Source organism: Sitodiplosis mosellana, unplaced genomic scaffold (assembly GCF_009176505.1).
Source record: "Sitodiplosis mosellana isolate CC-2019 unplaced genomic scaffold, AAFC_SMos_1.0 Smas_scaffold_6165, whole genome shotgun sequence".
In the NCBI taxonomy this organism is placed as follows: domain Eukaryota; kingdom Metazoa; phylum Arthropoda; class Insecta; order Diptera; family Cecidomyiidae; genus Sitodiplosis; species Sitodiplosis mosellana.
Genome location: NW_022601406.1, coordinates 2,801,483 through 2,820,377, shown reverse-complemented (window position 1 = coordinate 2,820,377; position 18,895 = coordinate 2,801,483). Strand labels below are relative to the sequence as shown.

The 18,895-nt window shown below is 38.2% G+C and overlaps 1 protein-coding gene across 1 annotated transcript; it reads right to left on the bottom strand.

Annotated features, from left to right (window-relative positions):
- Positions 1 to 526: 526 nt before the first annotated feature.
- On the bottom strand, positions 527 to 5,824 carry LOC129574779 (uncharacterized). The gene has a single exon (XM_055457244.1). The coding sequence runs from the start codon at positions 5,822 to 5,824 to the stop codon at positions 527 to 529; it is 5,298 nt and encodes a 1,765-aa protein (XP_055313219.1).
- Positions 5,825 to 18,895: the final 13,071 nt, after the last annotated feature.

The following is an 18,895-nucleotide window of genomic DNA, read 5'->3' as shown; positions in this document are numbered from 1 at the left end:
TCCTACCAATTGATAAGTTCACAGTAAACTTTTAATAGTTCAAAGCTGGAAAAATGCTGGGTCGAAGTTCTTTAACACTGCTGCTCATTGGCTTGGTGGTATCCGAGGTAAGTCGACAATTTCAGTCGATTTTTTTAAAATTTTTCATCAAATAATTTCAAAAATGGAAAGTGTCCTTTTTTAAGTTTTTCAATTGAAAACAAACTTCTATTCCAAAAAAATGTCCACAGAAAACATTTATTTTATTAAAAACAGTTGAAAACTGTTATTAATACATTTATAATTAATCTCATCCGCTGTTCCCATTCCAATTGAAAAGTTTCTGAAACTGAAACTGAAATAAAACTCGACGCGGTTACGGTTTCTGAATGAATGAACAAAATTTATTATATTAACTGCTCTTTTATACAATACAGTTGACCTATTTCGCTTTGTTTTATATTTAAATACCGTCGGCCTGTTTTACTGATCTATTTCCGTGTTTGATGTTAAATATACACAGGAAACGAATTTGCAAAAAATGATGTTATGTTTGGATTTCCAAACATTCTGGGGCCTCCTCTATGTTGGTTGAACATTCCGGAATCTGAACTTTCTTCTTGAATTTTAAACGCGGAATGTGTCGCTTCTTATGAATTATTATAAATATAATGATACAAATTAATAACAATACATAAATTGATACATAATGGTGTACGTTGTGTGCTACATATGGTTTGAAATGCTTATTTTTTAAATCGTTTATTTGTTCGTTTAACTGTTGAAGAGACGTATCAGTGTTGTATCGGACATCTCGTAATACTAATTGTTTTGGTTGATCTCGAAGAATGTCAGTTAAGTTGAACGGAGGAATGAAAGACGCGTTGATAGTGCTTCGAATAGTCTTCAAAGAACGGATTACGAAATTGAGTTGCTCGATTATACACTGATCGTAAAAATTGATGATGCCCGAGCCCCTCAATGTTTGTGTGTGTAGTTTATCGCCGCAAAGGATATCGATTGTTTTAGAGTCGTTGGCCACATACAGCCACCTATTGGTGGTGGTGAGTTGAGACCAAAATGACACCCCTTCTCCGCGGTGAACTTGGCAGCTCGATGAAATCCCAGTATGTGTTAAAATACCGATTTCGCAGCTGCACTTCCCGGATGTTGTTTTATACAGCGGATGTTTCTGGTGGCATGCATACGAGTTCTCTCTGCGTCGAGTGCATCGTAAAAGTTCAATCTCGTTCAATGGATAGAACAGGGTACGTTGTAAATTGATTATGAGGTACTCTGTGCTTGGCTGGACGTACAATGTTTCGTTTTGTTCTATGATTGGCATGGGCTGAATTCGATATAATTGAAATTCTCTGCTTGATTGTAGCGGTATCTTTACTTCGAACAGAACGGTTGATTCGATGCTGCATGTGCGAACTCTCATTGTTGAATAGAGCTCGGCGACGTCGCTTGGGATAGATAATTCAGCCGAAAGATGATTTTTTATCAGAGTAATTTGCTTTCGCACCTCCTCGACTGGAAAGAGAAGAGGGTTCAATTTACCATGATGTGTATCGATAATTATATCGATCAGATTCCTCTGGATGACCTCCATCCGACTCGACAAAATCATTAGTTGAAGTCCCATGTCCAGGAAAATTTGATGTCTTTTTTGTTCCGATAAAAGTAGATGATCATCGGTGTAGCTTTTTTTTATTCTTTCCAAGTTTTTCTGCATTATGTCAAAGCCACTGCGAACCTTCTCTTCGTTATGATAAATAATTTGACTTGTAGCTTGCATAATTGAGACGTGTTGATCCAAAAGTTTCGCCGTGTTCTGTTCATTTTCTCTTGTTTTTTGGATTTCAGCAACATATTCCTTTGCGTATCGTTGATCGAGTACGCCGAAGGCCTCACTAGCGATCATGCCGATGAAATCAAATGGAGATCGACGTTGTCTGCGATTATGAAGTTGATTTATTTTTATGAATTCGTCACCCAAATTCAATTCGTGCAATTTGATTTCAAATTGCTCGATCACTGCTCGGCACGATGGTTGTTCGTAGTTGATTTCGTCACACAATTTTCTCATTTGTTCGATCGTCTGTAGTTGTTGAGTGTGATACTGCAGGTAATTTGACAAATTGTAGTGAATTAAGATTGTCCAGTCTCCGGTGATGAAACGTACATCGCCGATTTGTTCAAAATAGATGCCAGGCTGGTTGGAAAACGTTGTCACATTAAAAGGTGAGCCAAAAATCTTTGCGAATAAACCAAATAATGCAATCAAAGTGAATTGATTGATGAGCGCTCGCGGCCGCAGATTGTATGTTCTTTTTATTGGTTTGAGTGTTGATCGTTTTTTGTTGATTTTGGAATTTTCAAGATCGTTGACGGCTGTCGCTTCAACCGGCGTCAATTTTGGAAGAAGACACAGTTTTGTGATCGGCCTTTTTATTTCGCCTTTCACCGTTCTTAGGGTAGCCACTCTAACTAAACCGTCAGAGCCTGGATACACGCGACTTACCCTACCCTTTAACAATTGCGTTGGAGGTGAGTTGTCATCCTTGATGAGGACCAAATCGTTGATTTCAAGATTTTGTCGTTGATTTAGCCATTTTGGTCTTTGCTGTAGACGTTGCCGATATTCCGTCCCCCACTTTTTCCAAAAAAGATGAATTTGTCTCTGTACCGCTTGCCATCTCGATATTGTGGACGACTGGAGCTCGTCGATCGTATCGTCGGGTGGGGCCAATAGCGAAGAACCGACTAGAAAATGACCCGGAGTCAGTACATCCAAATTGGTTGGATCATCGTTGAGCGGACATAACGGACGGGAATTTAAGCACGCTTCTATTTGTGTTAATAGGGTGGTGAATTCCTCATACGTAAAATTGGTTTTGCCCATTCGTTTTAAATGAGTTTTGATCGATTTTACACCGGCTTCCCACAGTTCGCCGAAATGAGGTGCTGCTGGAGGGTTGAAGTGCCACTGAATTCCATTTGCGGCTAATGCATTCGAAATATCTTCTTCGAATTGTCGTTTTTCATGTTTTTCGAGTGCTGCTAAAAGTTTGTTCGCTCCCACGAAATTGGTACCATTATCACTGTAGAGATGTTTGATTTGACCGCGCCGGCTACAAAATCTACGAAGCGATGCTATGAAAGCCGTGCTGGTAAGAGAGCTCACCGCTTCGATGTGGATGGATTTAGTTGTGAGGCAGATAAAAATACAGATATACCCCTTTGACGTTTTTTGTCCTCTACCGCTCGACGTTCTTATGTCAATAGGGCCGGCGAAGTCGATTCCGGTATGCGTGAACGGACGAGAAACATTTAAACGCACTTCAGGCAGTGCAGCCATTCGCTGGGTCATAGTTTTTGCATTGAAGCGAGCGCATTGTTGACACGATCGTATGTACTTTTTCACCGTGTTGAGACCCTTGGGAATCCAAAACTTATTGCGCAAAAATGTGAGTGTTGAGGTTGCTCCACCATGGAGTGTCATTCGATGCGCATAAAGGATGATCAAGTGAGTAACATGATGGGATTTAGGCAGAATCATTGGATGTTTTTGATTGTATGGTAAATTACCGTTTGCTAATCGACCGTTTACGCGCATAATAAAGTTGTTGTCAAGAAATGGGTTGAGTGGATTCAAATGACCTCTTACCGATTCGTTGTTTTGTAATAATTGGATTTCTTCGTGATAACTTTCTCGTTGTACATTTCGCACTATGGAGTCGGAGGCGAGATTCAATTCAGCTGCAGTGAGTGGACCGAAAGTTTTACGTCTCTGCTTGCAATTGTTGATGAATCTGTGGCAATAAGCCACCACGCGTTGTAGCTTTTCGAAAGATGAATATTTTTCTAATGGCCACAATTGAATGGGTTCAGTCAAAATGGAGAATATTTGTATTTGGGTTTCATTTATGGGGCACGTAGCATCCTCTGGCCAATATTCAGGTGATTGCTGTAGAAAAGATGGACCCTGCCACCACAACTGATGATCTATTAATGCGCTGGGTGTCAAACCCCTTGATGCACAATCCGCTGGATTGTCGTGCGTCGGAACATGTCGCCAAATCAAACCGGCGGCTCGAATTTCGCCAACTCTGTTGGCAACAAATGTTTGCAGTTTCGTGCCATTATTGCGAATCCATGCGAGAGTGATCGTTGAATCACTCCATGCGTAGCATTCAATATGGTCTCGTTTTATTACCTTTTTTACTTTTTCGAAGAGTCTTACCAATAACACTGCTGCTGATAATTCCAATTTGGGCGTGGTTAATTTTTGTATTGGTGCAACTCTTGTCTTCGCTGCAAACAAAGAAACATTAACCTTTTCATCATCTTCTATGATCCGTGTATAGATCGTTGCCGAGTACGCATCGTTCGATGCGTCGCAAAATCCATGGAGTTGAATGCTGCAGGTGGATACTGTTTTGATCCATTGTGGTACGCGAATTCGTTCAAGTAACGGAAATTCGATGCGGTACTTTTGGTACACCCCGTTGATCTCTTGTGGAATGGTTTCATCCCACTTTGTTCCATGAATCCATAACTTTTGATACAAGATTTTGATGAGAATCGTCGTAGGTGCGAGCCATCCGATGGGATCGTAGATTTTTGCTGTTGTTGATAAGAATTTACGCTTTGTTGGCACCTCATCATTCGCTGCTATCGATGCCGTTTTGTAGGAAAAACAATCGGTTTTTGGGTTCCATTGCACGCCGAGAGTTTTAACTGTGCTGTTTATATCGAATTCAAGACTGTTTGGTATGCCCCTTTCTTCTTCAGGCACATCCGCCAATGTCAACTCGTCGTTTGCTATCCATTTTCGAATTTGAAAACCACCTTTCGACATCATTTCGGTGATTTCCACACGTAGCTTGATCGCACGCTCTCTCGTTTCGCTTCCGGAAAAGAAATCATCAACGTAGAAATCCCTTTTCGCTGCTGGTGCTGCAAGTGGAAAATTTTCGGCTTCGTCGTCGGCCAATCGATGTATTGTTTTAATAGCCAAATATGGTGCTGGAGTTGTGCCGAATGTCACGGTGATAAGTTTAAAGTCACGGATTGGCTCGTTCTCATTTTCTCGCCAAACAACGCGTTGATACTCCGAATCCTCATCATTCATGATTATTTGTCGATACATGCGTGCGATATCGGCATTAATGACGAATTCATACGTTCGCCACCTCATTAAAATGGCCATGATGTCATCTTGAATGGTTGGACCGGTTAACAGTTGTTCGTTTAATGTCTTACCATTTGTTGTACGTCTCGATGCATTGCAGACGCAACGACATTTCGTTGTGGAGCTGGTTGTTTTAAGTACAGCATGATGAGGTAAATACGCGCATGTAAACGTTTCTTCACCGTTGATTGTTGTTTTATGCTGATCTTCTGTGGTATTGACCTCGACGATGTGACCATTTTCGAAGTATTCTCTCATGTTATCGATGTATTGTTGCTTAAATTGCGGATCGGCGCGGAATTTTTTCTCTACTCCAAACAATTGTGCTACTGCAATGTTGCGTGATCGGCCCAAAATCGGTTTGCCATTGCGAAATGGTAAACGGACTTGATATTTGCCAGACTGTTCACGGATGGTGGTTTCGTCATATACTGTTTCGCACCGCCTTTCTTCTTCAGAAAGGGAAGATTTTTCGCCGTTGATTTCTTCAATTTGCCAAAATTCCTTTAACTGTTGATCGACCGATTCCTCTTCGCGGCAAATGACAAAACACGCAAGCTCGCTGTCACCTGGTTGTGTTGTTTTTCCGTTTAAAATCCAACCCGCACTTGTACGGGTTGCGACTGGTGCTCCGTTTTTGCTCATTTTCAATCCTGGCAACACAATTTACCCCATTCATCGCCCCCCAACAAAACATCAATACCTGCTGGTATATTGTATTGTGGATCTGCTAACTTGAGCTTTGACAAGTGATTCCATCGGTCATCTGGTTCGATAAAAGCCGTTGGTAATGGCTGTGAGACTTTCGCCATATGAGACTTTCAACGCATTTGTTTGGATCATTTTTTTATTATCGCTGTTGTTATTAGCACTGAATGTTAAACTGGCGAAATTTTTTGCTGTGCCAGCAACGACGTCACCGATTATCTTAATTGGTTGATCCAAACGTGCTCGTAGAAGTTGTAACAATTGGGCAGCACGTTCGGTGATAATGGTTGCTTGACTGGCCTGATCGACCAATGCTCTCATGATGTAGCTGACTCCGTTTTCGCCGTAACAGATGATGAGTGCCGTGGCCAATAATACGGTCGGATTATCGTATTGTGTGACTGTTACATTGATTGGGCTTACCTTTTTATTCCAATCGTCGTTATGTAGTAAGCTATGGTGCGATTTTGAACAGGTGTTGCATTTATGCTTGGAGCGGCATTCTTTCAATGAATGCGATGGATTTAAACAGTTTACACACGCGTGGTTATTTTTTATTACTTTGTATTTTTCGTTGACGCTGAGTTTTTTGAATTCGTCGCATTTCTGGGTCAAATGCGTAAGTTTGCACTGTAAGCATTTTATGTTGGTCACTTTACTGATCGTGAATACTTGTTTTTCGCTTTTTTTAGGTTTTGTGTCGTTTTCGACTGTTTCTAATTGCTGGAATCGATTTTCTAAGAATTTCATTAACTCGTCGAATTTTTGAAGTTCGCGTGGCTCTTTCAATGATTGCTCGTACAATCGTGCGGTTTCGTTATCTAACTTCTGAACTATTATGTAATTCAATAAAAAGTCGCAATGTTTTGTTTCGATTTTTAAATTGTTTATGGCATGTAAACACTCGATCGTTGTATCATGTAATTTTTTCACTGCACTTGCCGATTCGCTGGGTGGCTTTGGCTGGTCTATCATGCGCTTGATGTACGTTTCGACCAATCGCCGGCGATTATCATACCTTTTCTTGATCATGTCCCACGCAGTCTCGTAACTATCCGATGTAACCTGGAAGTGTTGGATCAGTTTTGCGGCTTCACCAGTAACTGATGTTTTTAAATATTGGAATTTTTCAATGTTACTGAGGCTTTGGCTGGAGTGAATCATTTGTTGGTACAGGTCGCGGAATGCCAGCCAATTGGTCAACTGACCGTCGAACGGCTGTAAATTTACTTGTGGTAACTTGAGCGTCGATTTTTTTGCTGATGTTTTTTCTTGTATTTTGATGATCGCATTGTCGAAAGAGTCTTAGATCGCGTCAAATGCTTGTTGTTCATTCTCGATGTAATATTCGCCCATCATTTGCTCGGTGGTTCCATCGATCGTCTGTTCCATCGATCTTCTAGTTGCTTTGTTTTTTGCTCGTAGAACTGCTTTGTTTTTTCCTCTTGTAGATATGCTTCCATTTTCGCGATGTTTTCGTGCAATATTTTTATTTTGAGTTCACGTTTTTTCTTCAATGTGTCGAATTCTTGCTGAGACGACATTGTGCTGTTTATAGCTGCTTCGCTGTTATTCGCAATTGATGATTGATCACTCGATTCGTTTGAATTGGTGTCTGCTGTAATTTCAACCGAAATTGATGATTGTGCGGCTATGGCTGTTGCCGTTAATGTATTCGTAGTCGCTGCGGACGCTGTTGTTGTTGGTGTGGATATTACCGTGGCTGTAGGCTGTGCCGATGGCTTTACTCCTGTCGCTGTGGACGCTGTTGTTGTTGTTGTTGTTGTGGATTTTGCTGCTGTTGTTTGCTTAAGTGCTTCTCGAAATTCAGTAATTTTTTGCTTGTATTTTTGATACACTTTTTCAGTTTCTTCTTTGATTTCGCTGTAGTTTGTTATTGGTAGTTTTTTCTCACTTTCCAACAAAACTGAGTTGCTGTCGAATTGTTCTTTTGTTTTTTCCAAATCACGTTCACTTTTGTCTATAAACTCTTTAGTTCTCAAGTGTGTGGGTTTTTTCTTGAAATTTGTATATGACCACTCTATATCGTCGGCACTTTGTTGTTGTTCTGCGAGCAATTTTTCCATGAGGAACTTATTGGTGCAATTTTCGTTTTCGACGATTTCTTTGTCACTTTTTTCGTGGCTTTCACTAACAATTTCACTTTTATCGAAATGGGCTGGGCTTCAAACGGTCTGTGTTTTATTTGAATACGAAGTCGAAGGACTATGAAAAGTTTCTGAAACTGAAACTGAAATAAAACTCGACGCGGTTACGGTTTCTGAATGAATGAACAAAATTTATTATATTAACTGCTCTTTTATACAATACAGTTGACCTATTTCGCTTTGTTTTAAATTTAAATACCGTCGGCCTGTTTTACTGACCTATTTCCGTGTTTGATGTTAAATATACACAGGAAACGAATTTGCAAAAAATGATGTTATGTTTGGATTTCCAAACACCAATTGTACCACTTTGATTCTAATTCCACAGTTCTTAATCGGGGATGTGAGTGGAGCACCACCCGGGAGGAACGGTAAGATTGAATTTTCATTTATTTATCCAGTTAAACTCTTGAATTCCATATACAAAGCACCTTGTAACGAAGATATGGGAACCTTATTTATGCTAAACTTTTCATATTTATTTGGTAAACGAAAAAGACAAGAATGGAGAGACAGCTCTGCATAGAGCTGCTTATGCTGGTAATTTTGGACATGTTTTTTAAAAGAACGTTTTGTTCAATTCGTTTCATTGATCTATGAATATTTTTCATATTATTTCAGGCGAAGTGAAGGAAGCTCAAAACCTCATCGCTTTAGGAGCCGACCCCAATGTTAGAAATTATCAGAATGTGACACCTCTGCATTATGCTGCTTTGAAAGGTAACGTTGAATACTTATTGTTATTGAATGAAAGATTGACCTGATTTTTTCCCATCGATCGGTGTTATTGTTCAGGTCACAAGAGTATCGCCGAGCTTCTCATCCACAATGGAGCCAATGTTGATACTGCAAATGATCAGAAATGGACACCTCTTCATGTAGCTGCATTCTGTGGTAATGTTGATTATTTGTTCTCACTAAAAAGGAAAACGGATTTATTTTTTCATCGATGTGTGTTATTTTTCAGGTCATCCGAATGTTGCTGAATTTCTCATCCGTATAGGAGCAAATGTTGATAGTGAAAATAATTTGAAAAACACACCTCTTCATTTAGCTGCTGAGAATGGTAATAGTTGAATACTTGTCTTTATTAAAAGAAGATTGATTTGATCTTTTTCATCCATCTAAATTTCTTTTTAGGTCATAAGAGTGTCGCTGAACTTCTCATCCACAATGGAGCCAATGTTGATACTGAAAATTATAAGAAATGGACACCTCTTCATGTAGCTGCATTCTGTGGTAATGTTGATTATTTGATGCGGTTGAAATGAAAATGAGACTTTCGTCGCTCAATACACAGATACGAAACAAAAATAAAGCAATCCATTAAAATGGAACATGGAAAAGAAATCCGTAAGAATGAAACATAGCATGTGCTGTTTTAAGTATTTCGCTTTGCGGTGTTCCGTTTTGATAGATTTTTTGTCTGCAGTGTCGTTATGAACGAATCTTCTCGCATTGTGTCATATCACTGGATCTATATCACATTGTTTCGTTACTCGAATATTTTTTCGTGTGTTTCATTTCAATTGAATTATAAGCGATTATGAATGAACGTAATGAAAAATTTACGATCATTCATAATCGGTTGCAAATCGACGTTGCCAGAACATGCACAATCTCGTTTGTGTGTGCAATGTCTATTGCGCGTTAATTTTCAGCATCGAACCAGCAAGCAACTGTGTTGTTCGTCGAACAACCGATTATAATACACTTGAAAATTGCACATAAGTGTGAGCGAAATAGCATAGGCAAATGCAATTGAATATAATATTATTAAATTTTTGCACATGGAAATATCTCGAAAACGGCTGGGTAAATCGCCAAAATGGACCGTGATGTCACTCCCAATTGGGAGTGTATACACCCGACTGGTTTGATGGCCTAGAATACAAATCCGGTGAAATTTCGGCTGATCCATGGATTCTCAGGATTTGGCCAGATTCCAGTGCTTCCTTTTTTATGTGCATCTGTAAAAACATTCTACCTATGTTTTGTTATGAAAGAAATTGAAGTGCTAGAATCAGGTCGAATCCTGAGAATCCATGGATCAGCCCAAATTCCACCGGATTTGTATTCTAGGCCGTCAAACCAGCCGGGTGTTTACACTCCCTTTGGGAGTGACATCATGGTCCGTTTTGCCGATTAACCCAGCCGTTTTCGAGATATTTCCATGTGTACATTTGGCCATAGAAGCCAATGCAATACCAGCGGCGCTCCGAGGTTTTCATACAAACTCCCCATGTAGACGGTCGGAAACAGGCAAAAATCGAAAAAAAAGTTTAAATTTTTTTTTCGATCCTCAAATAGTATTTTTTTTGCCCAATCCATTGATGTTATCGCCACATCGAAATTTGGGCTCCTTATCACTTAATTTGCATCATGTGATAAATGCTAGTGACGTCATCAATAGCTCGGGAATCAATTTCGGAATCGTTAACTTATTCTTTTTTGGTGCTACTCTTGTTTTAGCGACAAAAAACTCGACGTTGATAATATCGTTGTTTACACTTCGTACGTATATCGTTGCACAATACGCGTCACTACTGGCGTCACAAAACCCGTGTAATTGAATCTTCGCATTTGGGCCGCTGCCGATCCACCGTGGTACCGCGATGCTTTGAATTAATGGCAATTCTTTTTTTATTTTTTGCCACTGATCAATTGTATTTTCGGACATTTTGTCGTCCCACTCAACGCTTTCTTTCCATGCATTTTGCATCAAAATCCGGGCTTTGATGATCACTGGTGCTAAAAACCCAACTGGATCATACAACATCGCGATTTGAGAGAAAAGTTCACGTTTTGTTTTTGGTCGTTCGTTCATTGTTTTTATTTCGAAATTGAATTGGTCGGCCGTTGGGTTCCATTGAACTCCCAATGCTGACACCACGTTTTTATCTATGCTTTCTCGTTTTTCGTTCGGTATTCCATTTAATATTTCACTCGCGTTACAAGCAAATTTTCGAAGGTTGAATTTTGACTCTTCAAATGTTTTTATTAACTGAGTGCACAAATTTTTTGCTTCTTCAATCGTATTTGCACCACCCGAAAAATTGTCGACGTAAAAACACTTTCTGATGGCTTCTGCTGCCATCGGTCGGTCCGTTTCGGCTAATTTTGCAATTTCTTTTAGCACTCTAATTGCCAAATACGGTGACGTTGCGACTCCAAAGGTTACAGTCGTCATTGCATACGTTTTTATTTTTTCATTTGGCTCTGCGCGCCACAATATCAACTGCAAATGATATTGCTCTGGTGGAATTTTTACTTGTTTGTACATTTTTTCTAAGTCAGCTAAAATTCCAAATTTAAATTTTCGCCAACGAAGAATAATTGTTAACATGTCAGGTTGATCCATTTTGCCTATGGCAACTTGCTCGTTTAGCGAAAATCCGTTTGACGATTTTTTCGATGCATTGTACACCGGTCGCAATTGTGTCGTTGAACTTTGTTTCAAAACTGCATGGTGAGGCACGTAATATGCCTGCTCTGGCACATTTTCAATCAATTTCATATGACCGCTTGCAATTGCTTCGGTCATTGCCTCCACATACTGTTGCTTCACTTTTGGATGTTTTTCGAAACGTTTTTCTAATTGAAACAACGTCGCTAACGCTGCTTTTTTTGAGTCGCCGAACTTTGGCTCTTGTCCGTTTTTAAATGGAATCGCTGTAACAAAACGCCCGTCCGCTTCTCTCTTCGTTGTTTTCACAAATACATCTTCACAATACCGCTCTTCTGCAGTCATTCCGTCTTCATTTTCGTCTTCGCTGTCAATATTTTCAGCCGTAAAAAAGTTTTTTAATCGTTTTTCGATTTCCACATTAGAAATCAATGCGGTTATTTTCGTCGTTCGCTGTGTGTTGTCATTTTGCGGACCCATAATGAGCCATCCCAATTCCGTGTTCATAGCGATTGGTTCATCTTCGCGGCCTTTGATCAAGCCACTTTTAACGATTTTCGTGAATTCAGCAACACCCAACAATAAATCAATATTGCCTTCGTCATTTTCGGTGGGGTCAGCGTACAACAAATTCTGCAAATGCTCATATTTCCCCAGATTGTCTTTGAAACATGCGAGATTCGTTATTTTTTTCAGCACGATGACATCCGTTTGTAACGAATAACTATCAGAAAAATGCGGTTGCACTGTGATTGATGTGCTTTTCTTCGCTGTTTGTCCACAAACACCGACGCCTTCAACATCCGCTCGCACATTTTCACCGCGAGTGCCTAATTTTTGAAAGGCATTCTCCGTAATTAGTGCTCCTTGTGAGCATCCATCCACAACAGCTTTCAACATTATCTTCTCCCCATTTTTTGCTAATACATTGACAAACGCAACTGGCAACAAATTATTTTCATTTTTTGTTGCTACTAACACTTGAATCGGATCGTTGTTTACTGTTTCATTCAATGTCGTCGTCGTAATCATTGAAACAGCTGCTGGTTGACTTGCATTTTCTTTCTTTGATTCAAAATGCAATAGCGTATTATGTTTCTTTGAACAAATTTTACACGTTGGGTATTTGGTTTTACATTCACCAGAATTATGAATTTGCAAACATACAACGCAAGCCTTTTCTTTCTTGGCCCACTCGCTTCTTTCTTTTACGTTCAATCTTGAAAACGTGTTGCATCTATAAATCGAATGAGGTTTTCCACAATAAACACATTTTATTGAGTTGTCGTCGCTTTTTGTTGTCGTTTTTTCGTAGTTTTTGTTGTTTGTTTGTCCGCTACTTTCTGCCGAAGATAGCGCCATGAATCGATGTTCCACATAATTCAAAAACGAAGAAAGAGTTTGTAACTCACGCACGTCTTCCAATTTCGACTCATAGTCAATTACAGTTGATTTATGCAGTTTTTTCATTAACATGTGAATGATTAATGGATCCCACTCATCAATTTTTACTCCATAATTTTTAATCGCCATCAAGCATTCGTTTGCCGTATCAAATAAATTTTTCAGTCCGTTGCTCGTTTCGATCTTTTGAGGCGGAATGTCCAAAATTTTTTCAATCAAATTACCGACGTTTTTTCTTTTATTGCCATACTGCCGCTCTAGAATGCTATACACATCGTTGTAATTCGACTCTTCAGGAGTCAAATGACTTACTTTTCTGGCTGCTTCGCCTTTTAAGCACGCTTTTAAATATTGTACTTTTATCGCATTTGGAGTGTTATTGTTTTCGTGCACCAGTTTATCGAACATGGCTTTGAACTCTCTCCAATTATCGTTAATTGGGTCGAATTCTGGCAATTTGATCTTGGGAAGTTTTACATTGGAATTTTGCACGGAACTATTTTTCACGTCGTTTAGTTTGCCGCACAATGCCATAAATTCCGTTTGCAAATCACTGAACAAAATTGTATCGCACCATTGTCTTTCGGCCGACACTTTCACTTCACGATACGTGGCCCTGAACTCAGCCCACACTGTTTTCAGCTGGTCTAATTGAGCGTTGGCCACTCCTTGAGAAATTGTTTCATTCTTTTTGGCCACCTTAAAAATGCTTATGAGCTCATTTTTCTGGTAGAATAAAACCGCAACAGTCGGTGGCATATCTTCTTCACCTTCATGGCTTGCCAATGCATCACTTTCACTCTCTGACTCATTCGTTTCGTCATCGTAAAGGTCGTCGTTTAATAAATCAGCAACTTCAACTGCCTCTTTGCTCGTTCCGGCATTCGATGGAATAGGTTCTTTCGTGGTTTTTGTCTTTTTTGTACCCCGTTTTTGTTTAAAGGCAGCTAAATCCTGCTCGATTGTCGCGTACAACTCGTCGTACTTCGTCTCAGCTTTACCGAAATGATCATTCGTAAAATATTCGTCACTTTGATCTTGGCCAGCCTCGTTTAACTCTGTGTTGCATTTTTCAAAGCCCGGCCACCAATCATCTAATCTTTTCAATCGTCGTTCAAAGTATGCACTGCAATTTTTCTTGCCTTTGCCGTCTTTGTCATAATTTATGCAAAACTTTTTTAACTGGTCTAATCGGTTCTTTTGACCTTTCAACAGCTCACTTATTTCTGCCATTATTCACTTTCGTAATCAAATGTTCGTTCGTTGTAGAATAAATCGTTGAGAAAAAGAAACAAATTTTTAAATTTTTCGTTGAAATTCGTTCGTTCGTTGTAGAATAGAATCGTCGAAATTTTTAAATTTTTGCGTTAAAATTCACTTCTTTTTTCTTTTCGTTGAAATGTTCGTTAAAATGTTCGTAAAAGTCGAAGGACCATTTAATGTAGAAGCTCTACATTAACAAGTTGAACTAAAATAAAAGACGTCTTGTATTGCTCACGGTTTTACTTTAATTAATTCGATTCATTGAAAAATGGTTAATTGAACAAATTTGCTGATACAATAAAAAATGCTGATACAATGTAAAATGCTGATGCAATAAGAATGAATATAATTGGTATGTAAATGCTAAGTACGAATGACGTTGCAAGTGAATTTATGCTTGATATATTTTTGTTCACTCTTGAACAGAAATGAAACACACGAAAAAATATTCGAGTAACGAAACAATGTGATATAGATCCAGTGATATGACATAATGCGAGAAGATTCGTTCATAACGACACTGCAGACAAAAAATCTATCAAAACGGAACACCGCAAAGCGAAATACTTAAAACAGCACATGCTATGTTTCATTCTTACGGATTTCTTTTCCATGTTCCATTTTAATGGATTGCTTTATTTTTGTTTCGTATCTGTGTATTGAGCGACGAAAGTCTCATTTTCATTTCAACCGCATCATTTGTTCTCACTAAAAAGGAAAACAGTTTTATTTTTTCATCGATCTGTGTTATTTTTCAGGTCACAAGATTATCGCCGAACTTCTCATCTACAATAGAGCCAAAGTTGATACTGAAACTAATACGAAATGGACACCTCTTCATTTAGCTGCTGAGAATGGTAATAGCTAGGGGGGAAAATCATTTTTTTCATCTTTTATATCTTTTATATCCGCACGCATCAAGTAATAACTTAGAAATTCAATGGTATGCATGTAAATCCGAAATATCCATGTATATTCAACAATATTCATCGTGAACGACAAATGAATATTACTGAATATACATAGATATGTCAAATTTACGTGTATACGTATGAAAAATAAAAATAATAGTGAATCAATCCTTCAACCGTAAATTTGATTGATTTTGGTAGATAACGGTGAATATTGGAACATTTTTTGACATTACAATCTAATGAATATTATTAAATATACATAGATATTTGAGATTGACGTGCATACCAGTAAATTTGTGCAGATTGTATCGTCAAAAAATGTTCCAATATTCATCGTTATCCACCAAAAACCTTCAAAAGTGGTTCAAATTTTCGGTTGAAGGTTTGATTCACTACTATTTCTATTTTTTCAGAGTTATTTGCGTTCTGCAAAATCGCGTGAAGCCCCTAGGGTAATAGTTGAATACTTGTCTTTACTTAAAAAAGATTGATTTGATCTTTTTCATCCATCTAAATTACTTTTTAGGTCATGAGAGTGTCGTCAAACTTCTCATCCACAATGGAGCCAATGTTCACACTGAAACTAATACGAAATGGACACCTCTTCATTTAGCTGCTGAGAATGGTAATAGTTGAATATTTGTCTTTACTAAAAGAAAATTGATTTGATCTCTTTCATCCATCTAAATTACTTTTTAGGTCATGAGAGTGTCGCTGAATTTCTCATCCGTAAAGGAGCCAATGTTAATAGTGAAAATAATGTGAAAAACACACCTCTTCATTTAGCTGCTCAGAATGGTAATAGTTGAATACTTGTCTTTATTAAAAGAAGATTGATTTGATCTTTTTCCTCCATCTAAATTTCTTTTTAGGTCATGAGAGTGTCGCTGAACTTCTCATCCGTGAAGGAGCAAAATTTCTTGATAAAAATAATTTGAATCAGACTCCTTATCAGTTAGCTATTAACAATGGTAAAGCTGACTAAATAAGATATCGATTTGATCTTTTTCATTGATCTGTATTAATTTTAGGTCACAAAGAGATCGTCGAACTTTTTGTCCAAAAATGTAATGATTGGCTACTAGAATAGATTCAATTGGCTACTAACAATGGTAATGTTGCATATTTTTTTCACAATACATATAAGAAATTGGTTTGATCTTTTTGATCGATGTGTATTTTTCAGGTGACGAATAGCTGAACCAATTTAGCGAATAATCGGATGATTTCCTTCGGTTCCCCTTTTCGATTGTAGTGTAGAATTAATTTCAAAACATTGTTTTTGTTAATCTATGGCCAATTGGCCATACCAACCAATATTGTTGCTTTGTTGGACCATCGATTATTATTCTGTCAAAAAACAGCTCAAGTTATTTGTCTTTTTAATTGCTTACATTGCATTTTTGTGACCCTAACGTACATCCGTGCTAAATTTGAACGCGATTTGTATGAGTCCAATGCCGTAGGCAAAATCCAAGAATGAAAATAAATTATACGAGAGGATGATATTTAAAAAATAATCTAAATTTCAATCTGGTTTGAACAGTGTTGGTTGCTCTTGTTCACTTTCAAGTGAAAGAAGAATTTGGTTCACTCTAGAGTATAGAGTCTACGCGGATGGGTTCAATTTTTCCTGATACGGCGTCAGACGTCAATGCAGAAAGAACTCTTTTTCTTGATTATAATCTACTGAAGATTTATGCACGTCATTTAGTGCAAAAGCATTCATTGCCCTACCTTACGCGAGCACCATCTGTTCGGTTTTAACATGAAAACAAACAAATTGATCCATACAGAGTTATAATACAATAACATCTCTATGTAGAGGAAACGCTGTAGTTCGTTTTGTTCGGCACATTTTTTATACACTGCCTTTATTCTCACCGATTCATATATCAGTTGGCAGGTGGAGTCACTTTGCTTGTTCTCGTGTTCGCACCGAAGAGATGGGACGTTCGCGTTAGGGAAGGCAATAAATGCTTTTGCACTAAGGTATGATGTACGTAAAGGGATAATTGCATGCAAAATCCCACTTCATATATATAGAGCACCAACTTCACCCCATTTCATTTTCTAGCCAATATGTGTACAAATTTGGATAAACTCAATTGTTGGCCTTGTCAAACTGTACAACTTTGCAGAAGACAATGATCGTTAATCAGTTGAAATAAATGAATTATTAGAAGATTCGCTCACTGCTTGAACACCTACTCTAACTTACTCACACAAATACAAATACAAATACAAATACTTTTTCCAATATAAAGTCTGTGAAACATACAATACTCTCAATGTCACCCATAGATATAGGTTGTGTTGGTGCAAAATGCGACAGTGACAGAATTTTTTTCTGTTTTATGTATCCCAGATTTTAGGTACTTATTTTCGTGTGTAGATTCATTGAAATTTAAAAATAGTTGTGAAGCTGTCTATATGTACAGTGACGATCAAAAGTTTGGGTACGATTGAAAAAATGGCCGATCTCCGACCATATTATCAACTACTGTGCATGCAATTGTTTGAAAATTACTTAAAATGGCTGTGCAAGCAGAAATATTTTTTTCACAAAAATGGTGAAACTACATGTAAATATTGACCAAAATAGAGAAACTTCCATTTATGCCAATATTTGTTCCCAGCAAGGTGAGAACATGCTGGTCAGAGACCCAATACGGCATAAATTCCGCCCATGGTGCGTCTTTTGCAAAGAGAATACAGTCAGGGGAGGGATGATATGAAAGTGAGGCTTTCATATCAGAATTGGGTCCGGAAAACCATGGTAAAACCGGCCTGATTCTGGAAAACTAGGGGAAATACAATGATGATGAGTTTTTGAAATTAAAGTACGTTAACATCAATGAGAAAAATCAAATGAAAAGTCAAACTTAATCTAAATTGGATAAGAAATTTCATAACAATGGTCCGAGTATTTTACTATTTGAAAAATATCTAAAAATTTACTGCGTGGAACGTAACAGATGCTTTAGGTTATTTTTAAACGCGACTAGAGATTTAGAATTTCTAATTTCGATCGATATACTATTCCAAATATTGATTGCAGAGAAACTAAATGCGTGAGTGATTCAATGCAGTACGCGGATTGAAATTCATGCGAAGATTATCTGGATAACGCGACGATTCACCATTACGAACAAACATGCGATTCAGATACCCAGGCGAACAATTCGACACCCAATGAGGAAAACGTTACAGTTGTACACATTTTGTGCACAGCTTATGGAGAAATTACATTGGCCGTGTACGAAATGTTTACAACTGTAACGTTTTCCTCATTGGGCAACTGCTTGAATATCAAGACTGCTGATTGCAGTTTTGCTCTGCTCTCAGGAGTCAATCCACTCAAATGCTCACGATATTCAGTAACATGATCATTACGTTTTAATCCGTAAATGTATCGAATCTTGTGGTTATCAGCAACAAGATCACGGTGCACCTGGTTTTGGGTGCTGTGGGCGCCCCAGCCGTATGTTACCACATTTCCATAATCCATTATGGGATCTATCAGAGCTACAGCCATATCACGTTTGACGTAATTGAGTATAAATCGCTTAGTGTGACGAATGCGATTCAACACGCCATACACTTTTTGCAATTTACACTTGTCATGTTCTTGAAAAGTAAAGTTTTCGTCAAAAATAACACCAAGGTTCTTTATTGACTTACAGAATTCGATTTTTTCATCACCTAATTTCACTTCATTGATCATATCAAAATTCAACCGACCCGTTTGATGCTTTGATCCAATGATCATTACTTTTGAATTTAAACTATTTATAATCATACCGCGACGTAAAAGAAAATCATTAAACTTGGCAAGGTCAGACTTTATTTT

Bases quoted from the DNA above. Each gene is read 5' to 3' on its own strand.
- LOC129574779 (XM_055457244.1), bottom strand. From the start codon at position 5,824: ATGAGCAAAAACGGAGCACCAGTCGCAACCCGTACAAGTGCGGGTTGG.